This window comes from Mobula hypostoma, chromosome 5 (assembly GCF_963921235.1).
Source record: "Mobula hypostoma chromosome 5, sMobHyp1.1, whole genome shotgun sequence".
Taxonomy (NCBI): Eukaryota; Metazoa; Chordata; class Chondrichthyes; order Myliobatiformes; family Myliobatidae; genus Mobula; species Mobula hypostoma.
Genome location: NC_086101.1, coordinates 168,472,651 through 168,498,175, shown reverse-complemented (window position 1 = coordinate 168,498,175; position 25,525 = coordinate 168,472,651). Strand labels below are relative to the sequence as shown.

Below are 25,525 nucleotides of genomic sequence, written 5' to 3'. Positions count from 1 at the left end.
ACTGCGCCTCTCCAGAAAGCTCTGGCAACTTTGTAAACTACTTGTTCATTAAAGTCATTGCATTTAGGGTAACTCCTTTGGCAAATTAGGATGACAACATAATGCAAAATACAGTTTCTTTTGGAGAATTTTTATTTAAATAAATTCAGACAAAAAATCAATTGCACATTTACTAATGTTGCAGTTGAAAAATTATTTAGTTTATAGAAGTACAAGTTCAAACTCAGAACATCTTATTTCCTTCTCGTACTACTTTGTTTCGTACATCTGAGTTAATATTGCTTAACTTGAGCTCAGGCTATCTTTTCTGTTGACTTAACTTGAAGAAAGGTTGTCAAGTATCTGATTTTGTTTACTTTATTAAATAAACACAACTAATTTGAAGCTTGGTAAAGTGATAGCCTTTCTAGCTCATTGGACAATCAGTACACTTCAGAATATTGTATGAAGTGCTTTGAGACAATTGTGTGAAGTTATGAGGAAGCTTAGACATGGAAATCTTTTGTCTGTACACAATTCCTCAATCCCAGTTTGGAGCAAAATATTTTTGTCAATTTGTATTTTCTTTAGCTACATTATTAAAATACTGTTTAAAATCATCTGTATCTTTCTTTTATCTTCAAGTGGAACAAAGAAATTTGATTTTTCTGAGGTATGTCTCTCAACATGAAGATGTGCGTGCTGCCAGCACTGAGGCAGATAAGAAGCTTTCAGAGTTTGATGTGGACATGTCCATGAGAAGTGATGTGTTTCAACGGCTTGTGGCTCTTCAGGTGAATGCTTTGTAAAACGTTTAGGTAGCTGTGCCTTGACTTTGGTGAACAAGTGCAGCATTACAATGATTTTTCTCCTATTAACAAGGGGGAAATGGTTTAATTTTCTTACTCAAAGTAAAATTATGTTTATGCATGGTAGAGGACACTGTAGCGCATTATGCCCAATAGGCAGAGGCTTGAAATATCCAGTTAGAAATCCATATCACATGTTGCTCTGCAATCAATGTTCAGCCTTAATCTATCCACCAAAAGTATAGTCAATCTGCATGTGAAGATAAACATAGAACAATACAGCACTAGGCGGACCATTTAACCCATGATTTGTGCCAATCTTGATGCCAATTTATACTAAATTCCTCCTCCTGTGTACATTTCATATCCTTGTATTGCCTTCGGAGTCATGTGTCCACCAAATTACCTGCTTCCACTCTCCCACTCCATTCCAGCTACCTACCACTCTGTAATACAAAAAAAATCTTGCCCTTCACATCAGCTTTAAATACAACCCCCCCCCCCCCAAAACCGCATATCCTCTGATGTTCAACGTCTTTACCCTGGAGAAAAGATTACGACTTGTTGCCCTAACTATGCCTCTCAAATCAGCTTATTCATTCAACTTTTAATAGTGGTGGCTGTGTTATTTATTAAAAGTATTGTTGGATAAGTTCGGAAGGATGTTTTTTCACATTGATGTACATAATCTTCTTTTACTGAGTGATGTGGATGTAAAACTAGCATTTGTTATTTATCTCCAATCATTTGTCAGAAGATATTTGATTCCTTTTTGAAGCAGCATTTCTTCAGATCAGTCTTTTTCCCAGGGCTCTGTTAGGGGAGAGCTCCACTATTTTGGAACAGTGTTGAATTTGTTTTTGATGATGAGACCCTGTTGCAATTGTCAAGTGATGCCTTTGCAGTTTATGAATGGTGTACTCGGAAGCTACAAAGTGGCGGTGGTAGAGGGAGCACAAGAAGGTAGGGGCAGGAGTGTGCTACGTAACCCTTCAATTCTGCCCCACCACTCCACATGGTCATGGCAGATCTGTCTTTTTGTGTACCTGTTCCACAAAGCCTTCAGTTCCCTAATCGTTTGGGGGAAAAAAATGGTATACCTTCCCTTTAAATACCTTCAGTTATCTAGCCTCCACAACTTTCTAGGGTAGAGAATTCCAGCAATTCTACAATAAGAAATTCCTGTACAATTTTACATGTTCTCTCCCTTAATTTGTAAGTCCCTCGTTTGAGACTGTCCTACTAATGGTAATCTTATCAACTATAATGCCCACTTGTGGTTTTCTGTGTTTCAGTGAGACCACTCATCATTTCCCTAAGCTCTAAAGAGCACACGTCTGGATATCTTGAGCCATTCTCTTTTGGGCAATCGTGTATGAAGTTGGCCATGGATGGCAAATCCCACTGATTGGACGATGTGAAGCTTGAGCATTTTTGGAACTGCACTCAACCAAGTGTTGGAATACTTCAGAATAACAATGTGACTAAGGCAAATGTTTTAGTACATTTAATGAAGAAAAGAATCTTTTTCCATAACCTCAACAGGTGACATATTTGTTGTTCCTTGGGGTTTGACTCTTTAGTACTCCCAGCACTGTCTTTTGGATGACGTGTCAAACAGAGGCTCTGTCTGCTCTGTTGGATGGACAATAAGATCTACTACTACTACGTCGACTCAGGCCTAGGCGGGCAATAAGATCTGATACAATTTAAAGCAGAGGAGGGAGGTTACTTCCATTGTCCTGCTTGATTTACCTCTCAGCCAACATTATTCCTGTTGAGTGAGAAACTTGGTTGCTGTTTTTCTCATACCACAACCATGGCTTTAAAACTCGTAAGGCTGTGAACTGTTCAATACAAAGGCAAATCTTCTTTGTATTGATAACACACCTGTACTGTTTGGCTCTAATCCCAGCAGGTAAGTGGTGCAGAGTTACCCCTTTTCACACTCTCCAGCTCAGCAGTTCAAAGAGCTACAGGAGTTTTTCCCCCTGCTGGGCTTTTTTTGAAATTTGAAGAGCTGCTTTCTCAGTGAGTGCAAGGTGCTTTATATCAGGCTGTTCTTTGATTACTTACATTTGAATTAGCCCTGCTTTCAAAACTGGAAATTAATTCCTGGTTCGGACATAATTGCAGGAAAGAATCAACCCCAAGGCCTTGAAACCAGAAGCCAAGCGATATATGGAGAGACTGCTGAAACTAGGACAACGAAATGGATTACACCTGCCAAATAAAATCCAGTCAGTAAGTTTCATAGTTCTGATGATGATCATCTTCTGCTTCATTGCTTAGAACGAGAAGAATTATAATTATTAAGGTAACATTGGATCAGTAACATTGGATCTGGTTCAGATTTATATAGATGGGCAGCTTCAAAATTCAGAAGATATGAATTCAGTTTAATTCAGCATCCATGTTGTTTTATTAAGTTCAAAAATTAAAAGTACGATTAACGTATTATGTTTTATTATGAAGGAACTCAAAGATACCAAAAAGCAAATCAGTGAACTCTGTATTGAATTCATGAAAAATCTCAACGAAGACACTACCATTCTTCTGTTCACCAGGGATGAGCTGGGTATGAGTCATGGTTGGGTAATTTTCTTGCATGCATTTATTTTACTGAGATGTGAAATCTTATTTCATTTGATGCAGCAAACCTAATCTTCCTAATGCAGTGACTATATTGCCCAGGCTTAAAGCTTCTCTTTAGGATTTACATTCAAGGAAAGAAAGTAAGTCTAAGAATGCAGCATAAAGTTTGCTATTCACATAAGTTATGCTCGAAACTGCAGAGGGAATTAGATGTTAAGCAAAGAAAAAGACAATCCCAATTGAGAAGGGGGAAAAATGTTGTCCAGTATTACTTCATGGTGTATGATTTAGGACAGAACAGCATAGAAACTTAATTTTGCTGAGATTATGTAAAGAAATTTCACACTTTTTTAATGATGAACTAATTAAACGGACAGGTGAATATTTAAGTATCCTTATGATGGAGAGGAGAAAATTGTCATTTAGCGTCACAGAGCGCTACAACACACAAACGGGCCCCTCGATCTGTGCTTAACTGTTATCCTGCCTAGTCCCATTGACCTGCCCCTGGACCATAGCTCTCCATAGTACTCCTGTCCATGTGCCTACCCAAACTTCTCTTAAATATTACAGCTGAACCCGCATCCACCACTTCTGCTGGTAACTCGCACCCCCTCTGAGTGAAGAAGTTCCCCTTAAACATTTCAATTTTCACCTTAACCTGTTAGGAAGTTTAGATTACTGTATGTGCATTTGAAACCAACACAAGGTTTACATGGCAAAAGGTATCAAGGGCAAGTAGGATCATGGGTGGAATCTGCCTCAGGATTGAGTAGCATGCTGTCACTCATTACGGTTTACACACTGTGGTTGCCCCCGAGAGGTGTGATGTAGTGAATGGTGTCATGGCAACCCAACAAGGAAGGGGGAGAACTTAGCATGCAAAGCCCTTGTCATTTTTATGATGCATAGAATGTTGATTTGTATTTAGGGAATGTCAGACTCAATCTTTTTGAGTCTTAGAGCATGAAAGTTCCATCAAATCTGTGCCGACTATAAAGCAACTGTCTGCACTAGTCCTAAACTGGTATTTATTCTTCATCTTCATTTATGTCGATCTGCCCCCCTCCAGCCCCGCCTGCAGAGACTAGAACCCCTGACAGATCAGAGGCGGTTTACAGTGCCCTACTAATCTGACAGTCGGCACATCAGTAGTATGTGGAAGGAGATGGGAACACCCAGAGGAAGCCCTTCCAGTCACAGGGAGAAGGTGCACATTTCATTCAGATCATTTTCAGATTCATTCAGATTTCATTTCATCCAGAGCTCAGGACTGAAACCTGTTCGCTATTACACAGTACTTCAGGTGGCGCAGTGGATTAGTAGTTCGTGCAGTTGCTTTACACCAATGATCACCAATCGATGTTCAATTCCCGCTGCTGTCTGTAAGGAGTTCATACATCTTCCCCAGTGACTGTGTGGGTTTCTTCCATGAAGAGCCGGGCACGAATGTATCCTCGGAAGAGGGGCAGGCAGTTGGCCCTGGCAGTGTCCTCGACTGTCCGCCGCCTAGGCTCATGAATGGCTCTCTGGGCTGGGCCCAGGAGCAAACTCATCCACAGATTCTCCTCACGACCCACCCCCTTCTGTGCTGGGTGCCCGTATATCAGGAGCGCAGGGCTGAAATGCAACCAGAACCTGAGCAGCAGCCCCTTCAGATACTCAAACTGGGGCTGCAACCTCTCACACTCCATATCAGCGTGGTACACCGACTGCTCCCGGCCACAGAACGGACAGGTGGACGTGGTGTCAGTGAACCTATAGCACAGTACTGCCCTATGCAACACCTTCCATCCCAGGTGCCCAATAACAGGGGAAGGACCGCTGCATAAAGAGATTTCCACTGGGGTCCTCCTCTGCTGCCAGATGATAAAACAGACTGCCAAGGTGAGTCTGGTCGGCAGACGAAGGCAAGGAAGTGAAAGGTATGCAAGAGCAGCCTGTACAAGAAACACTTTGGAGCATCACGGAAGGGTACGGTAGGCATCGCCGTGAGATGGCTCACGTCGTGTGGGACCCTCTCCCGCGTGGTATCCCAAGGCCTGGGTTTGACAAGCACTTCCTGACCATCAGGTGGCGTCGCGGCCAGAATCCCTCCACTTCCCCGAGCCCCCCGACACCCACCGTGATAGGATGGGGGCTAGTCCCCTTCACAGCTGGAGCATCAGCTCAGGAGCACCCCATCTGCATGAGACTAGACCCCATACCCTCAACAGCTCTCGGTAAAAGCGAGCCAGTTCACTCAAAGCGGAGCAGCCGATGCTGTCTGCTGGAAGCCACGTGCCCTCCTGCAGGCAGTGTCGCCAGCGAAGAAAGTGCGTCGCCAGCGCGTGCCGTCTCGGAGGGCAGGATCCTGAGGCAGAGAGCCACCAGACGTGTGTGCACGCACACGATTGACTGACCACCCTGCGCAATCGGAAGACTCGGGACTGCAGCAGAAACCCAATGCCTCCTACTGCCCCAGAAGAAGTCCACCAGCCTCTTCTGGGTCCTGAGGACAAAGGAAGTGTGCGGAACTAAAGTAATCAGCTGGTCCCATATCATGGAGGCGACCAGCTAATTTATAACCAATCCTCTTCCCCGGTATAAGATTGCATGAAGGAGTCCTGGCCAGAGTCCCAGCCGGGCAGAGATCTTTGTCTCCAAATCCTGCCAGTTCGCCAGCCAGGCCTCTTCCGTCAAGCTCAGATAAACCCCCCAAGTAGAGGAGGTGCATGGTGCCCAAAAACACAGAGTCTCAACCCCTCCGGTCGGCCGTCCAGCTGCCACTGACCCACCAGTTTTCCCAATTGACCCTTGCAGAGGACGCGACCGAGATCAGCTGGCAGTCTCACATCCTCTGCAAGTCAACAGAGTTGGTGACCACGAGGAGAATGTCATTCCCGTAAGCCAAAAGGACGACCTTCATGTCTGGTTCACGCAGCACCAAACCCATTAATCTCTTATGGAGAAAGCACAGGAATGGCTCCGTGCAAACAGAGTACAACTGTCCTGACATAGAAACATAGAAAATAGGTGCAGGAGTAGGCCATTCGGCTCTTCGAGCCTGCACCACCATTCAGTATGTATATGGCTGATCATCCAACTCAGAACCCTGTACCTACCTTCTCTCCATACCCCCTGATCCCTTTAGCCACAAGGGCCATATCTAACTCCCTCTTAAATATAGCCAATGAACTGACCTCAACTGTTTCCTGTGGCAGAGAATTCCACAGATTCACCACTCTCTGTGTGAAGAAGTTTTTCCTAATCTTGGTCCTAAAAAGCTTCCCCTTTATCCTCAAACTGTGACCCCTCGTTCTGGAGGCACATAGGGCACCCTTGATGCACCCCACCTCCCAAAGTACAAGGCCGTTGTCAAGGACCCATAAACTTTAAAGAGTCACTCGCAGCAGTGTACAACAGTTAGATGCAGGCTACAAAATGTGGCCCGAGCCCGAATGCTTGCAGGGTCCCAAAAGCCTTCTCCTGGTCAGAGCAGAGAAAATCGACTGGCAGACCAGCCTCTTGGCACAGGTGAATCAGATTCCGGAGGAGCTAGATATTATCCGGGATGGACCGTGCTGAGTCTGTGTAGGACTGGTCAGGGTGGAGCTCTTGAGCCAGTGTAGAACACAGATGATTGGACATTGCCTGGGCAAAGATTTTATACCCTGCACAGAGGAGAGATACTGGGTGCCAATTCCATAGGAAACGGAGATTCCCCCATCTTTGGCAGCAGGACTACAACTGCTCTGCACCAAGAGAGGAGCATCTCACTCGTCGCCAGGCTTTCCCCCCAATACCCTTGCCTTATCAACCCCTAGACTGTCCCAGAAGGCCTGGAGAAATTCAGCTGGCAACCCATCTAGTCCTGTCTGCAGCCGGTTGAGAGCCCTGGTCAGCTTTTCCAAAGGTAGCAGGATATCTGGTGGATGAGCGTATTCCTGGGAGCACAGTCAGATGTGTGCCTTGGCCACATCCCACCAGAGCCTCAGGGAGGGGAAATTCCCCTGTTCTTCCTGCCAGGTCCTCCAAAACTGATGGAGCAAATCCATCCTCCAGCAGCCAGATGTTGAAATGGCAGTACGCGGACCCCTCCCGTGCAGGCAGCGCTTCAAGCTCTGCCCACACCAGGTGCTGGTCCGAGCACAAAACTGGCTGATGGAGCCAGCCAACTCCTGGAGATGTACAGTTAATCGATCCGTGGGCCTCCACCCCCCTTTTTACTCCTTGAGAAAGCACGGAGGTCAGAGTGAAGGTTCCATCAGACATTAACCAAGTTAGAGAATACTACCCACTCCCTTAACTTTTTACTGATGCTTGACTACTCTGGAGACCAATGTGATCTCTCTCCTCGAGGGTCCAATTGAAATCACCTCCCAGGATAACACACTTGCTGTGACCTATGGACCCCAGCAACATGGGCACCTCTCGCAACAGGCCAGGCTCAGGGGCGTACACATCTGGGGTTGTTCCAGTTCCCCTCGTGGACTAGATGCTCCTCAGCTGGGAACTTGGCCTCAATTGAGGCGACAATCTGGGAAACCAACCCCACTGGGGACGCTGTACCCACAGGCGACCCCTGTTCTACAGGGCTTTGCCCCTCCCCAGGGAATACGTGTTCTGAGTACACAGTCACAACTGAAGGCAGGTCTGCCTCCCCACATGGCCCCTCTACAGTGTCACCGCTCACCAGCCCTGAGGATGCATGTTCAGGAGGTGCCACCCCAGCAGTGGGCTCCTGTATGACAGGGCTATCCTCTAGCCCTGAGAGGACATACTCCGTGCATACAGCCTTTACCGGGAGTAAATTCTCCTCTTGTGGCCACTGATCTCCAGGCTCAGTGGACACACCCCTCTGTCCTTTCAAGCCGCTGATATGCTGAGGCACACTGTCCTCCATTTCAGAGGCATCCTCAGTCTCTGGCACCACTTCCCCAGGCTCTTGCTGGATCTCAGGAGCACAGGGCCCTCTGAGCTCAGATCTACAATAACCACTCACTCCTTCCCCGTGGGGGATGGGGGGGGGGTGCAGGGAGAGGTGGAGAGGAAGAAGCCTGCAGGTGCTTTTTCTTCTTTTCCATCTTCCTACCCACCACCTGAGCCCACCCCTCACTGTGACACTTATGCTGGGAATAGCCCACATCTCAGGCGGTGTTGAGGTCATTGATACAAACCACACACTTCGCTGTATGTTTTGATGAGAAATAATTGTGCAGGCTGCCCCCAGCACAATCCTTGCTGATTTGTTCTGACACAAATGACACATTTCAGTGTATGTTTCAATGCTTCATTGTACATGTGACAAATAAAGCTAATACTTAATCTTTTGGGGGGAAAAAAAGTTTAACTATCTGTGCCAGAATGGTATCCTTTGATATAGAGTGTCATATCAAATGTACATTATTATGGTCTAATTTTAGCTGCTACTTACTCAGTGACGTTAATGTGTTTATTTCTTCTTGTTACTAGTTATTACATACAGTGGTAAAATTGCCTCAAATTCTACTTTAGGTGGCCTCCCTGAAGACTTTCTTGGTGATTTGGAGAAGACAGATGATGATAAATACAAGTTGACATTGAAGTACCCCCATTACATGCTAACAATTAAAGAATGCTATATCCCAGAAACCAGAAGAAAAATGGAAACAGCTTTTTATTCCAGATGTAAAGATGTAAGAAAAATTCCCAACTAAACTCGTTTACAGAGATTAATTTTATTCCCGTCAGATTTCATCCTGTGCACCCCATGGGGATTTAAAGTAAACAAAAACTTTTATGTTACAGATACTTTGAATGCTTAAAGAGGATTGTTTTGGTTGTAGAGTGCTTGAATTTATAAGGAATTCCATATTTTTTTCACCTAGAAATTGAAGGTCCTTTAGAACACTTTAAAATTTCAGAGGGATGTGAGTTGGTGCTGTTTATAACCAACAGAGCCAGTTATTTTTTGAAATGTCTGTCAGTATACCATGCAAATGTTGCAAGTCTTCCAGGTCATCATGTGAAATTTTATCCGACAGATTTCATGTGTAGCCAGAATCTATTTATGACTATTAGCAGCTGGAAAGTAAGATCAATTTAATGTGCAGTAATTTTACTTGACCTGATGGCCTGTAGGAGAAATTTACAACTCATTTAAAAAAAAGGCTATTAATTATTTTAAGTTACTGGGCCAGGTCAACTGGAGCAGTGGATAAATTGCACAGCTGAAACTGTGCCTTAGACCAAGAATAGGGTTGCAGACACCTGCTATCTGCTCAACTATAGAAACGCCATTTATTATCCGTCTTAATTGAATTAATAATGCCATATTTCTTACCCCCCTCCTCTGTAACCTCTCCTCTGCCAATCCCCCCCAACACACTCCTCTACACCCCCCTACCATCCCCCCTCTATCCCCTACCCTCCCACCCCCTCTATTTCCCCCTTACCCTCGCAACCCCCTCTCCGTCTCCCCCTACCATTCTATCCCCCACTGCCCTCCCATCCCCATAAGACATAGGAGCAGACTTAGGCTATCTGGCCCATCGAGCCTGCTCTGCCATTCAATCATGGATGATGCTTTTTTCTATCTCCTCCTCAACCCCAGTTCCCAGCCTTCTCCCGGTAACCTTTGATGCCATGTCCAATCAAGAACCTATCAATCTCTGCTTTAAATACGCCCAGTGACTTGGCCTCCATAGCTGCATGTGACAACAAATCTCAACCCCCCTTCTCCCCCCCACCATCTCAACCCCCCTTCTCTATTCCCCCCCACCATCTCAACCCCCTTCTCTATTCCCCCCCACCATCTCAACCCCCCTTCTCTATTCCCCCCTACCCTCCCACCCCCTTCTCTAAACACAAAATAATCTGCAGATGCTGGGGTCAAAGCAACACTCACAACACGCTGGAGGAATTCAGCAGGTCGGGCAGCATCAGTGGAATATATTGGTCGACGTTTCGGGCCAGAACCCTTCATCAGGACTGTAGGTGGAAGGGGCAGAGGCCCTATAAAGAAGGTGGAGGGAGGGTGGGAAGGAGAAGGCTGGTAGGTTCCAGGAGAAAAACCAGTAAGGGGAGAGCCCTCCCACCCCCTTCTCCATACTCTCCCTTCTTCTCCATATTCCCAGAACCTCTCCTGATCTTTTGTGTGCTCCCAATATCACTTGCAGCTTGGTGCAGTTGCCAAATACCTGGAATTCCCTTTCCGAAACTCTCCTTTAACCCTCTCTGCTCCTTAAAAGCAAATTCCTTGACTGAGATAAACCTCTGCTGACCTTCCCTTGGGTAGCTCAGTAGCAGATTTGTTTTGCTGGTGTTCCATGGTTTGGCTGTGTTAAAGGTATTATATATTTGGGTTGCAATGTTTTATAGGGCCAAGAAACCATTCTTTTAAAGAAAATAACTTATAGAGACTTCAGCACACCTTGTTTTGCTGTTCTGTATATTTGTATTAAAACTTGCTTTTGAAATATGTGAAGTTAGATCACTGGATTAATTCTCTGCTTTAATCTCTTTTACTGGCAGGCAAACACAAGAATTCTTGAAAAGCTGATCCCACTTCGAGCAAAGGCAGCAGAGCTACTGGGCTTTTGTTCCCATGCTGACTTTGTACTTGAGATGAACATGGCCAAAAAAAGGGAAAATGTTGCTAAATTTTTAGGTTTGTTCTTTCCTTTAAACTTTATTAAAATGTAAAAGATTGGTGATGAGCTGCTTTTGTAAACAGCTGGGCAGAATTTATACTGTTGCCCACCATCTTGCTGATAATGTGTTTGATCACCATAGTTCTTCCCTTTCCCGTCATTGTGTACACTGGTGTGGCAAGGCATTGTTCTATGGTTTAGATTTGATGGTCAGTGATAAACAAAATGTGTTTGTTGCCTTGCAGAGCCAGCGGATTAGAGTACAGTTCTTGTGATGTAATTCTGAATATGTCCAAGGGCTCATCTGGCTTCATCTTAGAACATTAAAAAGGAGGAGTAAGAGGAGGTCCCTCAAACCTTCAAATCTGTCCTGCGTTGGGGTGTGACCACGGCTGATCGGTCTCCGGGTCTCTTCTGCAGTTCAGCTTCCCCAAAGGCCTCAATTCCCTGATCTTACAACAAGCTATTTCCATTTAAATTGGCAAAACTCTTTTAAAAAATCTGCTATCCCATTGTTCAGAAGTCACAATAGTTTGGCATTTAACTCGCCAGGATCCAATTTCCAAAGATGTCGTCTTCCTCCTACAGGAAACAGGGCTTCCCTCCCAGGGTATTGATGGAGACCTCACCTGTACCTCCTCTGTTTCCAGCACATCTGCTCCCTCTCACAGCCCAGACAGAAAAGAAATAAAGTTCTCTTGGTCCTCACCAAGCAGATTATTCTTTGCAACTTCTGCCAGTTATAACGTAGTCCCACCACCAACCACATCTTCCCCTCTCCGTGGTGGCCTCCTCTACATCAGGTACAAACTAGACAACTGCTTCGCTGAGCCTCTCTGCTCCATCGCCCAGGGTTGTCTGGATTTCCTGGGTGTTAGCCATTTTAATTCTCCGCCCTTTTCCCATACGGAGATGTCTGTCCAGGGTGAAGCTAAACACAAACTAGAGGAGCCGCTCCTTATATTCTGCAGTGGTAGTCTGCAACCCAGTAGCATCAGCACATGAGTTCTCCGATTTCCAACAAGCTGCTTCTCTCTGTCCCATTTCTCCCTCCTCCTGACCTACCTACCCTTTTCCTCCACCTGCTCCATGTCCATCATCTACATTGATCCCATTAGTTGCCTTCTCCACTACTTCCCTCTATTCTTCCAACCTCACCTCCTTTATTCCAAGATCAACCTTCCTCTCCAATCAGACTTCATCATTCTCAGCTCTTGGTCACTTGCAGCTTCTGGTGCTTTTCCCACACTCCCTTCGTCTGGCAACCAGCCATCCCCCACCATCTGGATTGACTGATCACCAGCCAGCTCTAGAGCCTTTTCATACTGACTATTTCTGCTGTGTTTCAGCCCAGATGAAGGATCTCAACCCCAAATGTCGATGTTCATTTCCTTTCACAAATGCAGCCTGACCCGCTGAGTTCCTTCAGCTTTTTGTGTGTTGCTCCAGGTTCCAGCTTCTTCTCATGTATCTCCAGTTTCCATGCACCCTCAACTCACTCCATTGTTTTCGTTATTCATTTGCTCATGGTTCCTGCACTTCTATTAAAATCATTGAGTCCCAATTCTCTTGCGCCCATTAAACCCACTGGGTCCCAATTCTCTTGCGTCCATTAAACGCACTGGGCCCCAATTCCCACACCCCCATTAGTCACATTGGTTCCCAGTTTCCATATTCCCTTTAAACCCATTGGATCCCATTTTCCACACATGATTTAAACTCGGTGGGTTCCCTGCAAACTCAACAGGGTCCCATTAACAAGGTCCCTTTAAACTCAAGGTCCTACTCCCCACACTTCCTTTATAATCACTGGGTCTTAATTCCCACACTCCCTTTAGGTTTATTGGGTTCCTGTTTCTGTGTTCCCTTTATTCTCAACTGAGCCTGAGTTCTATCACTACTTTTATCCTCAAAGGGGCCCCAATTCCCACGCTCCCCTTTACACTCTATGGGCCCCAATTCCCACACTCCCTTTAAACTTAATGGTCCCAATTCCCACACCCCCTTTACACTCAATGGTTCCCAATTCCCACACTCCCTTTACACTCAATGGTTCCCAATTCCCACACTCCCTTTACACTCAATGGTTCCCAGTTCCCACTCTCCCTTTACACTCAATGGGTCCCAATTCCCATGTTCCCTTTAAACTCAATGGGTCCCAATTGTGGACGTGAGAAGGACACCCACATGGTTCGTTGCCTCCCGGGTGCCGGGGTCCGGGATGTCTCTGACCGAGTGCACGACATCCTGGTACGAGAGGGAAAGCAACCAGAAGTCATGATACATGTTGGGACCAACGACATAGGCAGGAAGAGGGATGAGGTCCTGAAGTGTGAATTTCGGGAACTAGGCAGAAGGCTGAAGAACAGGACCTCAAGGGTGACGTTCTCAGGATTGCTGCCAGTGCTATGTGACAGAGATGGTAACAATTGGAGGAGATGGCAGTTGAATGCGTGGCTGAGGAGTTGGTGCAGGGAGCAGGGTTTAAGATTTTTAGATCATTGGGATCTCTTCTGGGGAAGGTGGGACCTGTACAGATTGGATGAGTTGCACCTGAACTCGAGGGGGAGCAATACCCTTGCAGGTAGGTTTGCTAGCATGGTTCGGGAGGGTTTAAACTAATTTGCGAGGGGGATGGGACCCAGAGCGATAGATCAGTGAAATAGTTGCATGGAGTAAAGACTGATCTAACATACAGAGAGGCTTTGAGGAAAGAGAAGCAGAATAAACGGTGTAAAGACAGTAAGGTAGAAGGGCTGAAATGTGTGTGCCTCAATGCAAGAAGCATCAGGAACAAAGGTGATGGACTGAGAGCTTGGATACATACATGGAATTATGATGTAGTGGCCATTACAGAGACTTGGCTGGCACCAGGGCAGGAATGGATTCTCAATATTCCTGGATTTCAGTGCTTTAAAAGGGATAGAGAGGGCGGAAAAAGGGGAGGAGGGGTGGCATTACTGGTCAGGGATACTATTACAGCTACAGAAAGGGTGGGTAATGTAGCAGGATCCTCTTTTGAGTAAGTATGGCTGGAAGTCAGGAACAGGAAGGGAGCAGTTACTCTACTGGGGGTATTCTATAGGCCCCCTGGTAGCAGCAGAGATACAGAGGAGCAGATTGGGAGGCAGATTTTGGAAAGGTGCAAAAATAACAGGGTTGTTATCATGGGTGACTTTAACTTCCCTAATATTGATTGGCACCAGATTAGTTCCAAGGGTTTAGATGGGGCAGAGTTTGTTAAGTGTGTCCAGGATGGATTCCTGTCACAGTATGTGGACAGGCCGACCAGGGGGAATGCCATACTAGATCTAGTACTAGGTAATGAACCGGGTCAGGTCACAGATCTCTCAGCGGGTGAGCATCTGGGGGACAGTGACCACCGCTCCCTGGCCTTTGATTCTGTCCTTTTCCATGATAATTATAAAGAGGACAGGAAAATTTTTAATTGGGGAAGGGCAAATTATGAGGCTATAAGGCTAGGACTTGCGGGTGTGAATTGGGATGATGTTTTCGCAGGGAAATGTGCTATGGACATGTGGTCGATGTTTAGAGATCTCTTGCGGGATGTTAGGGATAAATTTGTCCCAATGAGGAAGATAAAGAATGGTAGGGTGAAGGAACCATGGGTGACAAGTGAGGTGGAAAATCTAGTCAGGAGGAAGAAGGCAGCATACATGAGGTTTAGGAAGCAAGGATCAGATGGGTCTATTGAGAAATATAGGGTAGCAAGAAAGGAGCTTAAGAAGGGGCTGAGAAGAGCAAGAAGGGGGCATGAGAAGGCCTTGGCGAGTAGGGTAAAGGAAAACCCCAAGGCATTCTTCAGTTATGTGAAGAAAAAAAGGATGACAGGAGTGAAGGTAGGACCGATTAGAGATAAAGGTGGGAAGATGTGCCTGGAGGCTGTGGAAGTGAGTGAGGTCCTCAATGAATACTTCTCTTCGGTATTCACCAATGAGAGGGAACTTGATGATGGTGAGGACAATATGAGTGAGGTTGATGTTCTGGAGCATGTTGATATTAAGGGAGAGGAGGTGTTGGAGTTGTTAAAATACATTAGGACAGATAAGTCCCTGGGGCATGACGGAATATTCCCCAGGCTGCTCCACGAGGCGAGAGAAGAGATTGCTGAGCCTCTGGCTAAAATCTTTATGTCCTCGTTGTCCACGGGAATGGTACCGGAGGATTGGAGGGAGGCGAATGTTGTTCCCTTGTTCAAAAAAGGTAGTAGGGATAGTCTGGGTAATTATAGACCAGTGAGCCTTACATCTGTGGTGGGAAAGCTGTTGGAAAAGATTCTTAGAGATAGGATCTATAGGCATTTAGAGAATCATGGTCTGATCAGGGACAGTCAGCATGGATTTGTGAAGGGCAGATCGTGTCTAACAAGCCTGATAGAGTTCTTTGAGGAGGTGACCAGGCATATAGATGAGGGTAGTGCAGTGGATGTGATCTACATGGATTTTAGTAAGGCATTTGACAAGGTTCCACACGGTAGGCTTATTCAGGAAGTCAGAAGGCATGGGATCCAGGGAAGTTTGGCCAGGTGGGTTCAGAATTGGCTTGCCTGCAGAAGGCAGAGGGTGGTGGTGGAGGGACTACATTCAGATTGGAGGATTGTGACTGGTGGTGTCCCACAAGGATCTGTTCTGGGACCTCTACTTTTCGTGATTTTTATTAACGACCTGGGTGTGGGGGTAGAAGGGTGGGTTGGCAAGTTTGCAGACAACACAAAGGTTGGTGGTGTTGTAGATAGGGTAGAGGATTGTCGAAGATTGCAGAGAGACATTGATAGGATGCAGAAGTGGGCTGAGAAGTGGCAGATGGAGTTCAACCCGGAGAAGTGTGAGGTGGTACACTTTGGAAGGACAAACTCCAAGGCAGAGTACAAAGTAAATGGCAGGATACTTGGTAGTGTGGAGGAGCAGAGGGATCTCGGGGTACATGTCCACAGATCCCTGAAAGTTGCCTCACAGGTGGATAGGGTAGTTAAGAAAGCTTATGGGTGTTAGCTTTCATAAGTCGAGGGATAGAGTTTAAGAGTCGTGATGTAATGATTCTGCTCTATAAAACTCTGGTTAGGCCACACTTGGAGTACTGTGTCCAGTTCTGGTCACCTCACTATAAGAAGGATGTGGAAGCATTGGAAAGGGTACAGAGGAGATTTACCAGGATGCTGCCTGGTTTAGAAAGTATGCATTATGATCAGAGATTAAGGGAGCTCTTTGGAGAGAAGGAGGATGAGAGGAGACATGATAGAGGTGTACAAGATATTAAGAGGAATAGATAGAGTGGATAGCCAGCGCCTCTTCCCCAGGGCACCACTGCTCAATACAAGAGGACATGGCTTTAAGGTAAGGGGTGGGAAGTTCAAGGGGGATATTAGAGGGAAGTTTTTTACTCAGAGTGTGGTTGGTGCGTGGAATGCACTGCCTGAGTCAGTAGTGGAGGCAGATACACTAGTGAAGTTTAAGAGACTACTAGACAGGTATATGGAGAAATCTAAGGTGGGGGCTTATATGGGAGGCAGGGTTTAAAGGTCGGCACAACATTGTGGGCCGAAGGGCCTGTACTGTGCTGTACTATTCTATGTTCAATTCCCACGTTCCCTTTACACTCAATGGGTCCCAATTCCCACGTTCCCTTTACACTCAATGGGTCCCAATTCCCACGTTCCCTTTACACTCAATGGGTCCCAATTCCCACGTTCCCTTTACACTCAATGGGTCCCAATTCCCACGTTCCCTTTACACTCAATGGGTCCCAATTCCCACGTTCCCTTTACACTCAATGGGTCCCAATTCCCACGTTCCCTTTAAACTCAATGGGTCCCAATTCCCACATCCCTTTTATTGCTTTGTAACATCTCCTAAAATGTGAATCAAAAATGTGTTAGGCTTTTAATGGAAATGATATACAATAGCCTGGCATCACCAGTATGCTGAGGATGTTGGATTTTCTGAGTTTTAACTGGTCTAACCTCCACAGCCCTCCAGGGGAAGAGTGCTAAGCACAATGACTTTTATTTTCTCACAAGTAAGAAATGGTTCACCAACAATTACCACATTTAGTAATTGTGTGAAGAATTCCAAAAACGCACTACTGTAGGAAAATGCTGCATGATACATTTAGAAGGCATAGTCTCTGCGAAAGGGATAATTGGAAATACCATCAAAATACTGGTCACAAGGAATATTCTAAAGAGAGTGTTGCACCAAGGGAATCGAAAGATGCTGGAAATCCAGAATAACACACAGAAAATGCTGGAGGAACTCAGCAGGTCAGGCAACATCTATGAAGGGGAATAAATGGTTGATGACCCGATGAAGAGTCTTGACATGAAATGTTGACCGTTGATTTTCCTCCATAGCTGCTGCCTGACCTGCTGAGTTCTACCAGCATTCTGTGTGTGTAATTCGAGAACAGGAAAGCAGAAAGGTCAGGCAGTTTTATGGAAGAATCTCACGGTGGCTCAGACAGAATTTGTGGAACAAAGTGTGTGCAAGTTCCAGTAAAAAGTGTCTGAAAGGGAGAGAGCCTGAAAGCACAGTCAGGATGATGAAACTGTGAAGGGAACTAAACGTGATTGAAATTTGAGGCATTGGGCGAACGGTCAATACCATAGCTCAAAATGTGAAAAGACGTATTGTCAAGTTTAAGGAAAAGGAGATTTAACTATGCATTCTGTGAATTTATTGATTATATCCCTGAATGTAGGAGATGGGTGAGCACCTGAAGGGGGTGGGGGAGTTCATGAGGTATGAGTAGTTTTGCAGGGTATAATATTTCCAAAACGCTGGGACTGCATTGGGCTATTTTTGTACATTCCTCTGTTTCAGGAACAGGAATGTGCAGTATTTGCCTTGCCCTGAAGAATTTTTACACAACAGGAACATGCACTGGCAAATCTGATAGAGCAATGCACACATCTGTTTCGCAGTGTGTGTGTGAGACGTCTCTCTATTGACTTTAATAGGGAGAAAATGTCATCAATCATGAATTTATCCTGCTGATCTTCGCAGAATTTGTGATAAATTCCCCCCATTACACAATGCTTCAGTCTCAGGATGTCAAACTGCACAATTTATTTTTGGTGAAAACTGGTGAAAGTGCAACATAAATTGTTGACTGAAATCAAACATATTTCATTGCCTTCCTTTTGTTCTTCAGATCAGTTGTACCAGAAATTGAAACCTTTAGGCGAAGAGGAAAGAAGCTTCATTTTAGACTTAAAGAGGAAAGAATGCGCCGAGCGAGGATTCAAGTACGATAACATGATAAATGCGTGGGATATGTATTATTATATGACACAGACTGAGAAAATCAAATATTCTGTTAATCATAATTACTTGAAGGAGTTCTTCCCCGTGGAAGTGGTGACCACAATATTAATGGACATCTATCAGGACTTGTTGGGACTGTCCTTCACCCAACTGAAACATGCTCAAACCTGGCATAATGATGTGACCATGTACTCTGTCCAGGATAGCCTCACAGGGAACGTCTTGGGGCAGTTTTATCTTGACCTCTATCCAAGGTATGCTAATAACAGTTTTTAGACATATTGAAATCCTATCCCCTGCCACAGGAAGAAAGAAATTAGGAAACAGGACCTCAGATGTGATACAGCACAGAAGTACGCCCTGCAGCTTGCTCTGTCTATACTAGATATCAAAAATAAAAGAACAGAGGGTTACAGCACAATTTTGCCAAATATTAGCTGGGCCGCAGCTATAGTATTAGGAAGAATGTGATCATAGTGGTGAGTTTGCAGAAGAGATTCACTAGGGTGATGTAGAGTAGTACAGCATGAAAATAGACCCCCTTGGCTCAACTGGTCCATTCTGACCACTGCATTCTCCCTTCTGATTCCAGTTACCCACTTCTGGCCCATTGCCCTCCAAACCCCTCCCCTCCGTGAACCTGTCCAAATGAGGAGAGGCGGGATAGGCTGGTGGAAGTAACTTGGAAAGTGGGTAGCTCAGCTGGTTGATGGTTGGGTTGAGTTGTTCTCCGATCTTGGCAATCCATTTGCAAACGTTTCGTCACCGTACGAGGAGAGATCAACAGTGTGCTATTTGCTTGGATAGGCTGGGTTTGTTTTCTTTGGACCAGAGGAGGCTGACGCAGCTCCTGGTAGAAGTACGGCATAATTGTACAACAGACAGATAGGCATGTGGATGAATGAAAAATGGAGGGCTATCTGGGATGGGTTAGATTGATCGTGGAGTAGGTTTAAAAAAAAGTCAGCACAACATTGTGGGCCAAAGGGTCTGTACTGTGCAGTACTATTCTATGCTCTATGCTCTAAAATTGAGTGGTGCAAATAGGAAACTTTACCCTGTAACAGATATTTAAATCCGGAAGGCAAGGGACATAAGGTTTAGAGGGTATCAGAGGAAAAATGTTTTCACTCAAATCATGTGAGGGAGAATAAGTTATTGGGATACAGGAAAATAGGAGAGTTGGCTTAGATTTGGTAGGCCCAGTGGCCTGCTCTGAGTCATTATAGATTTACAATAACAAATCCAATTCACAGAATTGGCATCAACAATACCCACATGATCAGAATGATCTATATGCTTAATGCAAACATAAAAATGTTTCCTTTGCTCCTGGTGTAATCAATTCAATATTTTGTTTTCAGTCAAATGATGTTTGTTAATCACATTTTGGATTAATGCTGCTTGATGTAATCAGAGGGGTACAATTAGGAAAATGCTAATTATGTAATTTATACATGTTTGTCACAGTAAATCCAATCATCAGTGTGTCGAGTGCAGTTAAAATGCATGAGTTTTGCCAGACCTGACACTTGATTGCAATATCATGTATTCTACATTAAATGTGGTTGTTGGATACAATGAAGACCGTTACACACCTGTGGAATAACATGGATTGTATATGTAACATAAGTGTGGTATGATGTTAAGTAAGCAAGTTTTTTGAAATCTGTTTCACAGTAATAATATAGAATATTAATTATTTTGTGCTTACTGGATACCCCTGTTCTGATTTGATCTTGTTGCTGTTTGATTCAAGTGGAGAAGTTACTGGTTGTTTTGGCTTTCCCCTGCAGAGATGGAAAGTATGGACACGCGTCTTGTTTCGATCTCCAGCCTGGGTGTCTACTACCCGATGGAAAAAGACAAATAGTAGTTTCAGCATTGGTAACAAATTTTACCAAACCAACCAAAAACGTTCCCTCACTCCTCCAACATGCGGAAGTTGCAACCTTCTTCCACGAATTTGGTCATGTAATACATCAGATCTGTACCCAGGTACCCACTTCACACCTTTTACTCAGCCCGTCCTGCATGTGACATCAGGCCCACTAATGTGGTCAACTCATAACCAACCTCTGAAATAGCAATTAGGAATGAGATGTAACCACGCCCTGACAGACCATAGCCCACATCCTGTGATTAAAGACATGTTTTTGTTTTAATCTTCACAGTATTTCAACCCTATGGGAATAATAATATTCCCACAAATTGAGAACAAAATATAAAATGAGGGATCCGGATTAATAAAGTGCAAAACTATGAGTTCTACCTAACACAACTAAATAAACTGAACAATAAAATCATCTTTGTGTAATGAAGAAGTTCGGCTTATGTATAAACTACAGAATTATCGGTTGGGTTTCTGGTTTCATTGTTCCAAACTTGCGTGATTGCTTTGTTTTTAAAATAGTGTCCTTTAGATCAATCAAAAAGCCATACATTTCAATGCTAGACATCTGAAATAAGACAGGAAATGCAGAAGATATTCAATAGTTCTGGCATGACCTGTGGAGAGAGAAATTAGGTCAGTATTTGGGGCCAATGACCTTTCAAAGGTTCATTTTATCTATATGTATGCGGAATACAACTGAGATCTGTCTTTTCCAGATAGACATAAAATACAGAAAACCATAGAAGTAGTTAAAAGAAAGACATTAATCCCCCCCACCCCCGCATGAAAGGAAAAAGAAATAAAATCTTGCAGATGCCAAACACACCTCCCCCAACCCTTCCCTCTCACAAAAACTAAGAGGTCGCCCACAGGGAGAAACAATGACAAGAACATAAAACTCCAACCTCCCAGCCTGCCTGTCAGCAAAAAGAATGGGCGAGAACACGACAAAAACAGACCTGAAAGAGGCCAATATGAAATACAGGTAGTTCGAACTACATGAATCTTAGAATTTCAATAACATCTCTGAGAGCTTTGGGACCCAGTGTCCGCTCTGAGGGCAGTGACTCAAGCCAGCAGCCTCTCCAAGGCAAGCAACCTTTCAACCCTATCTATAGGTGCTGCCTCACCTGCTAAATATTTTCCAAATTTTGTATTTTTTTTGCTTCAGATTTAATTGATGCTTTATAAACGGTATATACAGTTAACATTTTTCTTAAGAGTGATGTTTTATTTTGCAGGCTGATTTTGTCATGTTCAGTGGAGGTAATGTGGAGACAGATTTTCTGGAGGCCCCTTCCCAGATGTTGGAGAACTGGGTTTGGGAAAAAGAACCACTGAAGAGAATGTCACGCCATTATAAAAATGGGAGTCCTATTCCTGATGATTTACTTGAAAAACTTGTTCAATCAAGACTGGCCAATACTGGTAAAAAGTAAATTGTGCAAAGTTCAAATATAATTTTCAAGTGTTAAAATACTTTTCAAAACATTTTTAAAAACGCAAACAACAGGAATTCTGCAGATGCTGGAAATTCAAGCAACACACATCAAAGTTGCTGGTGAACGCAGCAGGCCAGGCAGCATCTCTAGGAAGACGTACAGTCGACGTTTCAGGCCGAGACTCTTCATCTCGGCCTGAAACGTCGACTGTACCTCTTCCTAGAGATGCTGCCTGGCCTGCTGCGTTCACCAGCAACTTTGATGTGTGTTGTTTTAAAACATTTACTGTGTTTGATTCCAATATGATAAAGGAGAGCTTTCAAAATAAAATTCTCAGGTGTTGGATCATGAGAATGCTTTTGCGATCCCAAGGTTCTTTGGAAGTTAAGAATGAGGCATAAAATGTGTTGCTTATTGATCGTTTAATTAGTATTACAGAAGATGAAGGGAAAAGAAGCATGTTGAGAGTCAGAAAGCGGAAAAGCAAAGGCCAGAGTTGGGAAAGGGAAGAGACACGGGGAAGAAAGAAAGACTCAAGGTAGTGTGGTCTTCTAATACCAGATTACTGACAACAGAAATTTCATTGATAACATTAACCAATCAGGTAGCTATCTTCAAGTAATATGATCCCCACTACTGAAAGCAAGAAGTTTCCAGAAAAATACAGAGGCCTCTGTAACCACTGGAAAACTTACTGAACATTTACATGTATATAGGTAATTATATAAAATACAAACAAGCATAAGGAAATTAAACTACAAGAAAAGTAACAATTCTAGAGCCCAATCCAACACAGTCTGTAGAAATGGGTAAATTAATTTTCTATAATGGGCTGATCTACAGCTTTGAACATGTGAAACAAAGTGGCCCAGCAGTCCATGGGTGTGGATGAAAATTGTTAGTGTTTGTGAAACTGCTGTGAAATGTAACAACTTTTACAAGCTATTTTATAGTTTGCACCAATGTCTTTTATGATGTGTGAATTATAATCTGGGTTAATAGTTGTGTACCCTAGGTACTGCGTTACAACAGTGTAAGATCAGTATCGGTGAAATCGTACAGTGGCAAATTATGTCCTTAATAGTTGGTCAAATCTTTTATCTTTTGTTATTGAGATCGGTGAATGTCATTCTCTGCAACATTCTGTCTTAATGGGTTTTAGTTTCTGGTGTTGTGGATCCAAGCATTGCAGAGTTTAGAGTTCCAGGTTCAGCTGGAGTTGGGTAATTGTAGCTGTGGGTAAGGCCAGATACTAGAATTAGCCCCTATGCCCCTTGCCTGGGGGATAAAGATAACCAGGATTGTTTCAAGTGACCTTTTGACCAAAAAGAGCATATTAGTCTACGTTGAACAACGGCAAGGTTGGATTTGGTTCATCCACTAATTAGAGGGACAAGATTGGGTGCTTATGGAAGAGGCCAGGAGAAGGGGAAACTAGCATTGGAGGGGGAGGCAGGAAGTAGAAATACTGAAATATCAATTTCTTCACTCCGTAGGGAAGTGTTTGTGAGGAAAAAACCATGAACCCTGAAACTTTGTTTATCTGTTATCAAAAGATGTGAGGCATATGGGTCAGAATTTTTCTCCCAGAATGGAAACATCAAATAATAGAGAGAATAGCTTTAAGGGGAGAGGGGGAAAGTTTAAAGGAAGTTTTCATGGCAATTTTTTGTTTTGTATAGAGAGTGGTAAGTACTTGGAAAGTGCTGCCATGGGTAGCAGTACCAACAGCAATATCTGAAAGGCCTTTAGATAGGCACGTGTACAGCCAGGGAACTGGGGATATAGGCAGGTGTTCAGCTTACATCGGGGTCATGGTCAATACCGACATTTTGGGCTGAAGGGGCTTTTCCTGTGCTATAGTGTTCTGTTTTCTGTGATCTATTGTCAAATTGCTAAGGGATCCTGATGGGCCCTGAGGTTATTTACTGAGTGCTACAAATAAGGAAAATCTAGGATTTGATTTAGAATGGTGTTGAATCAGCTGTGCATAGAATGCAGCAACAATGACATAACAAATGAATTTAACATGAATCCTCCAGCATTTTCATTTTCTTTCCAGCATCTGCAGAATCTCTTGTGTTTCATGTTTGTGAATTTGCCACTGGTCAGTTCCTCAAGTTATAATTCCTGCCAAGTTGTTTGCCACTGGATGTTCACTTCTGGGAAATGCCGACCAGTTAGTTTCAGGGCAAGATCACAACTGAATTATGAAAACCTGGGTAGGTAGTTGGGTAGGGGAGGAAGTGATGAATGTCTGCACTGAGGCGTCGCTCCAGTCAGGAAAGGGTGGTAGGAAAAATAATGGGCAAGAAAAAAACAGGTGAGAAATGGCTCTTGCATTCAGACTTCTGGATAGCAAGTGTTTTGTTCAGCAATTAATTTGGAAGTTCATTATGTTGTAATGTATTTTATTGACAGAGTGACAAATTAGTTTGTGCGTGGTTTATAAACAGCAAGGACAATAAAATTGCAAATGTATCAGCTAATTTGCACCAACAAAGCCCGCGAGTAATTATTCAGTGAATGCATAATCAATTTTTGACTGTTGTTGGAAGTGAAGTTTTTTTGTACCAGATATTCCCTGCTTTTTCAAGTAAAAACACAGGCAGTATCTATTAAATATTAAATTTAAGCAAATGACTTCACTTCACTTCACCAGAAGGGGGTGTTTGCTGACTTGAGGAGATTTAGGGTGTATAGATATCCAGGTCAGACCATGTAGGAGGTCATAGTCATAGTCATACTTTATTGATCCTGAGGCAAATTGGGTTTCGTTACAGTTGCACCAACCAAGAATAGAGTATAAATATAGCAAGATAAAACCATAAATAATTAAATAATAATATGTAAATTATGCCAGATGGAAATAAGTCCAGGACCAGCCTATTGGCTCAGGGTGTCTGACCCTCCAGGGGAGGAGCTGCAAAGTTTGATGGCCACAGGCAGGAATGACTTCCCATGATGCTCAGTGTTGCATCTCGATGGAATGAGTCTCTGGCTGAATGTACTCCTGTGCCCAACCAGTACATTATGTAGTGGATAATGTGGTTAGTGTATGTTAAACATCTTTAGCATTGGGTGAGGTGCCAGTTGATTGAAAGATAGCGAATGTTGTTCTACTGTTTAAGAAAGGCTCTGTAATTAAGCCGGAAAATTGTAGGTCAGTGAGCCTGACAACAGTAGTTGGTGAGTTATTGGAAGGTATTTTGAGGGACAGGATATAGAAGTATTTGGATAGATCGGGACTGATTAGGGACATTCAATATGGCTTCCTGCATGGTAATCAATCATCAAGTTTTTCAAGGAAAGTTGATGAAGGCAAGGCAATGGATGTTGTCTACATAGACTTTAGCAAGGCTTGTGACAAGGTCACATATGAGAGGTTGGTCAAGAAGGTTCAGTCACTTGACCCTCAGGATGAGGGAGTAAATTTGATTAGACACTGGCTTTCTGGAGAAGCCAGCGAGTATGAATAGATGGTTGCCTCTCTGCCTGGAGGCCTGTGACTAGTGGTGTGCTGCAGGGATCGGTACTGGGTTTGTTGTTGTTTGCCATCTATATCAATGATCTGGATGCATTAGAAAGTGTAGTAGACAATGAGGAAGGCTATCAAAGCATACAGAGAGATCTCGACCAGCTGAAAAAATGGGCTGAAAAATGACAGATAGAACTTAGTGCAGACAAGTTTGAAATGCTGCACTTTGGGAGGACTAAAGTGTAAGATTTGCTTGGTGAGGGTAGGGCACTGAGGAATGCAGTAGAATAGAGGGATCTGGGAAAATAGATTCATAATTCCTTGAAAGTGGCATCACAAGTAAAGAACTTTTGGCACGTTGGCCTTCCCAAATCCAAGTACTGAGTACAGGATTTGGGATGTTATGCTGAAGTTGTATAAGACTTACGAGAA

At 44.0% G+C, this 25,525-nt stretch overlaps 1 protein-coding gene across 7 annotated transcripts in view; it reads left to right on the top strand.

Moving 5' to 3' along the window:
- The window catches only part of LOC134347157 (neurolysin, mitochondrial-like), a 53,447-nt gene that overhangs the window by 15,714 nt on the left and 12,208 nt on the right, over nucleotides 1-25,525 (top strand). For 5 of the 7 annotated variants that reach the window (XM_063049374.1, XM_063049370.1, XM_063049371.1 and 2 more), the window contains exons 4-11: nucleotides 625-773; nucleotides 2,925-3,032; nucleotides 3,264-3,366; nucleotides 8,880-9,040; nucleotides 10,878-11,013; nucleotides 18,167-18,533; nucleotides 20,076-20,277; nucleotides 21,415-21,601. In XM_063049374.1, the coding sequence (XP_062905444.1) occupies nucleotides 625-773; nucleotides 2,925-3,032; nucleotides 3,264-3,366; nucleotides 8,880-9,040; nucleotides 10,878-11,013; nucleotides 18,167-18,533; nucleotides 20,076-20,277; nucleotides 21,415-21,601 (1,413 nt within the window). Of the gene's footprint in view, nucleotides 1-624; nucleotides 774-2,083; nucleotides 2,707-2,924; nucleotides 3,033-3,263; nucleotides 3,367-8,879; nucleotides 9,041-10,877; nucleotides 11,014-18,166; nucleotides 18,534-20,075; nucleotides 20,278-21,414; nucleotides 21,602-25,525 lie in introns of those variants that run through there. The other 2 variants (XM_063049377.1, XM_063049375.1) reach the window with 2 other exon arrangements.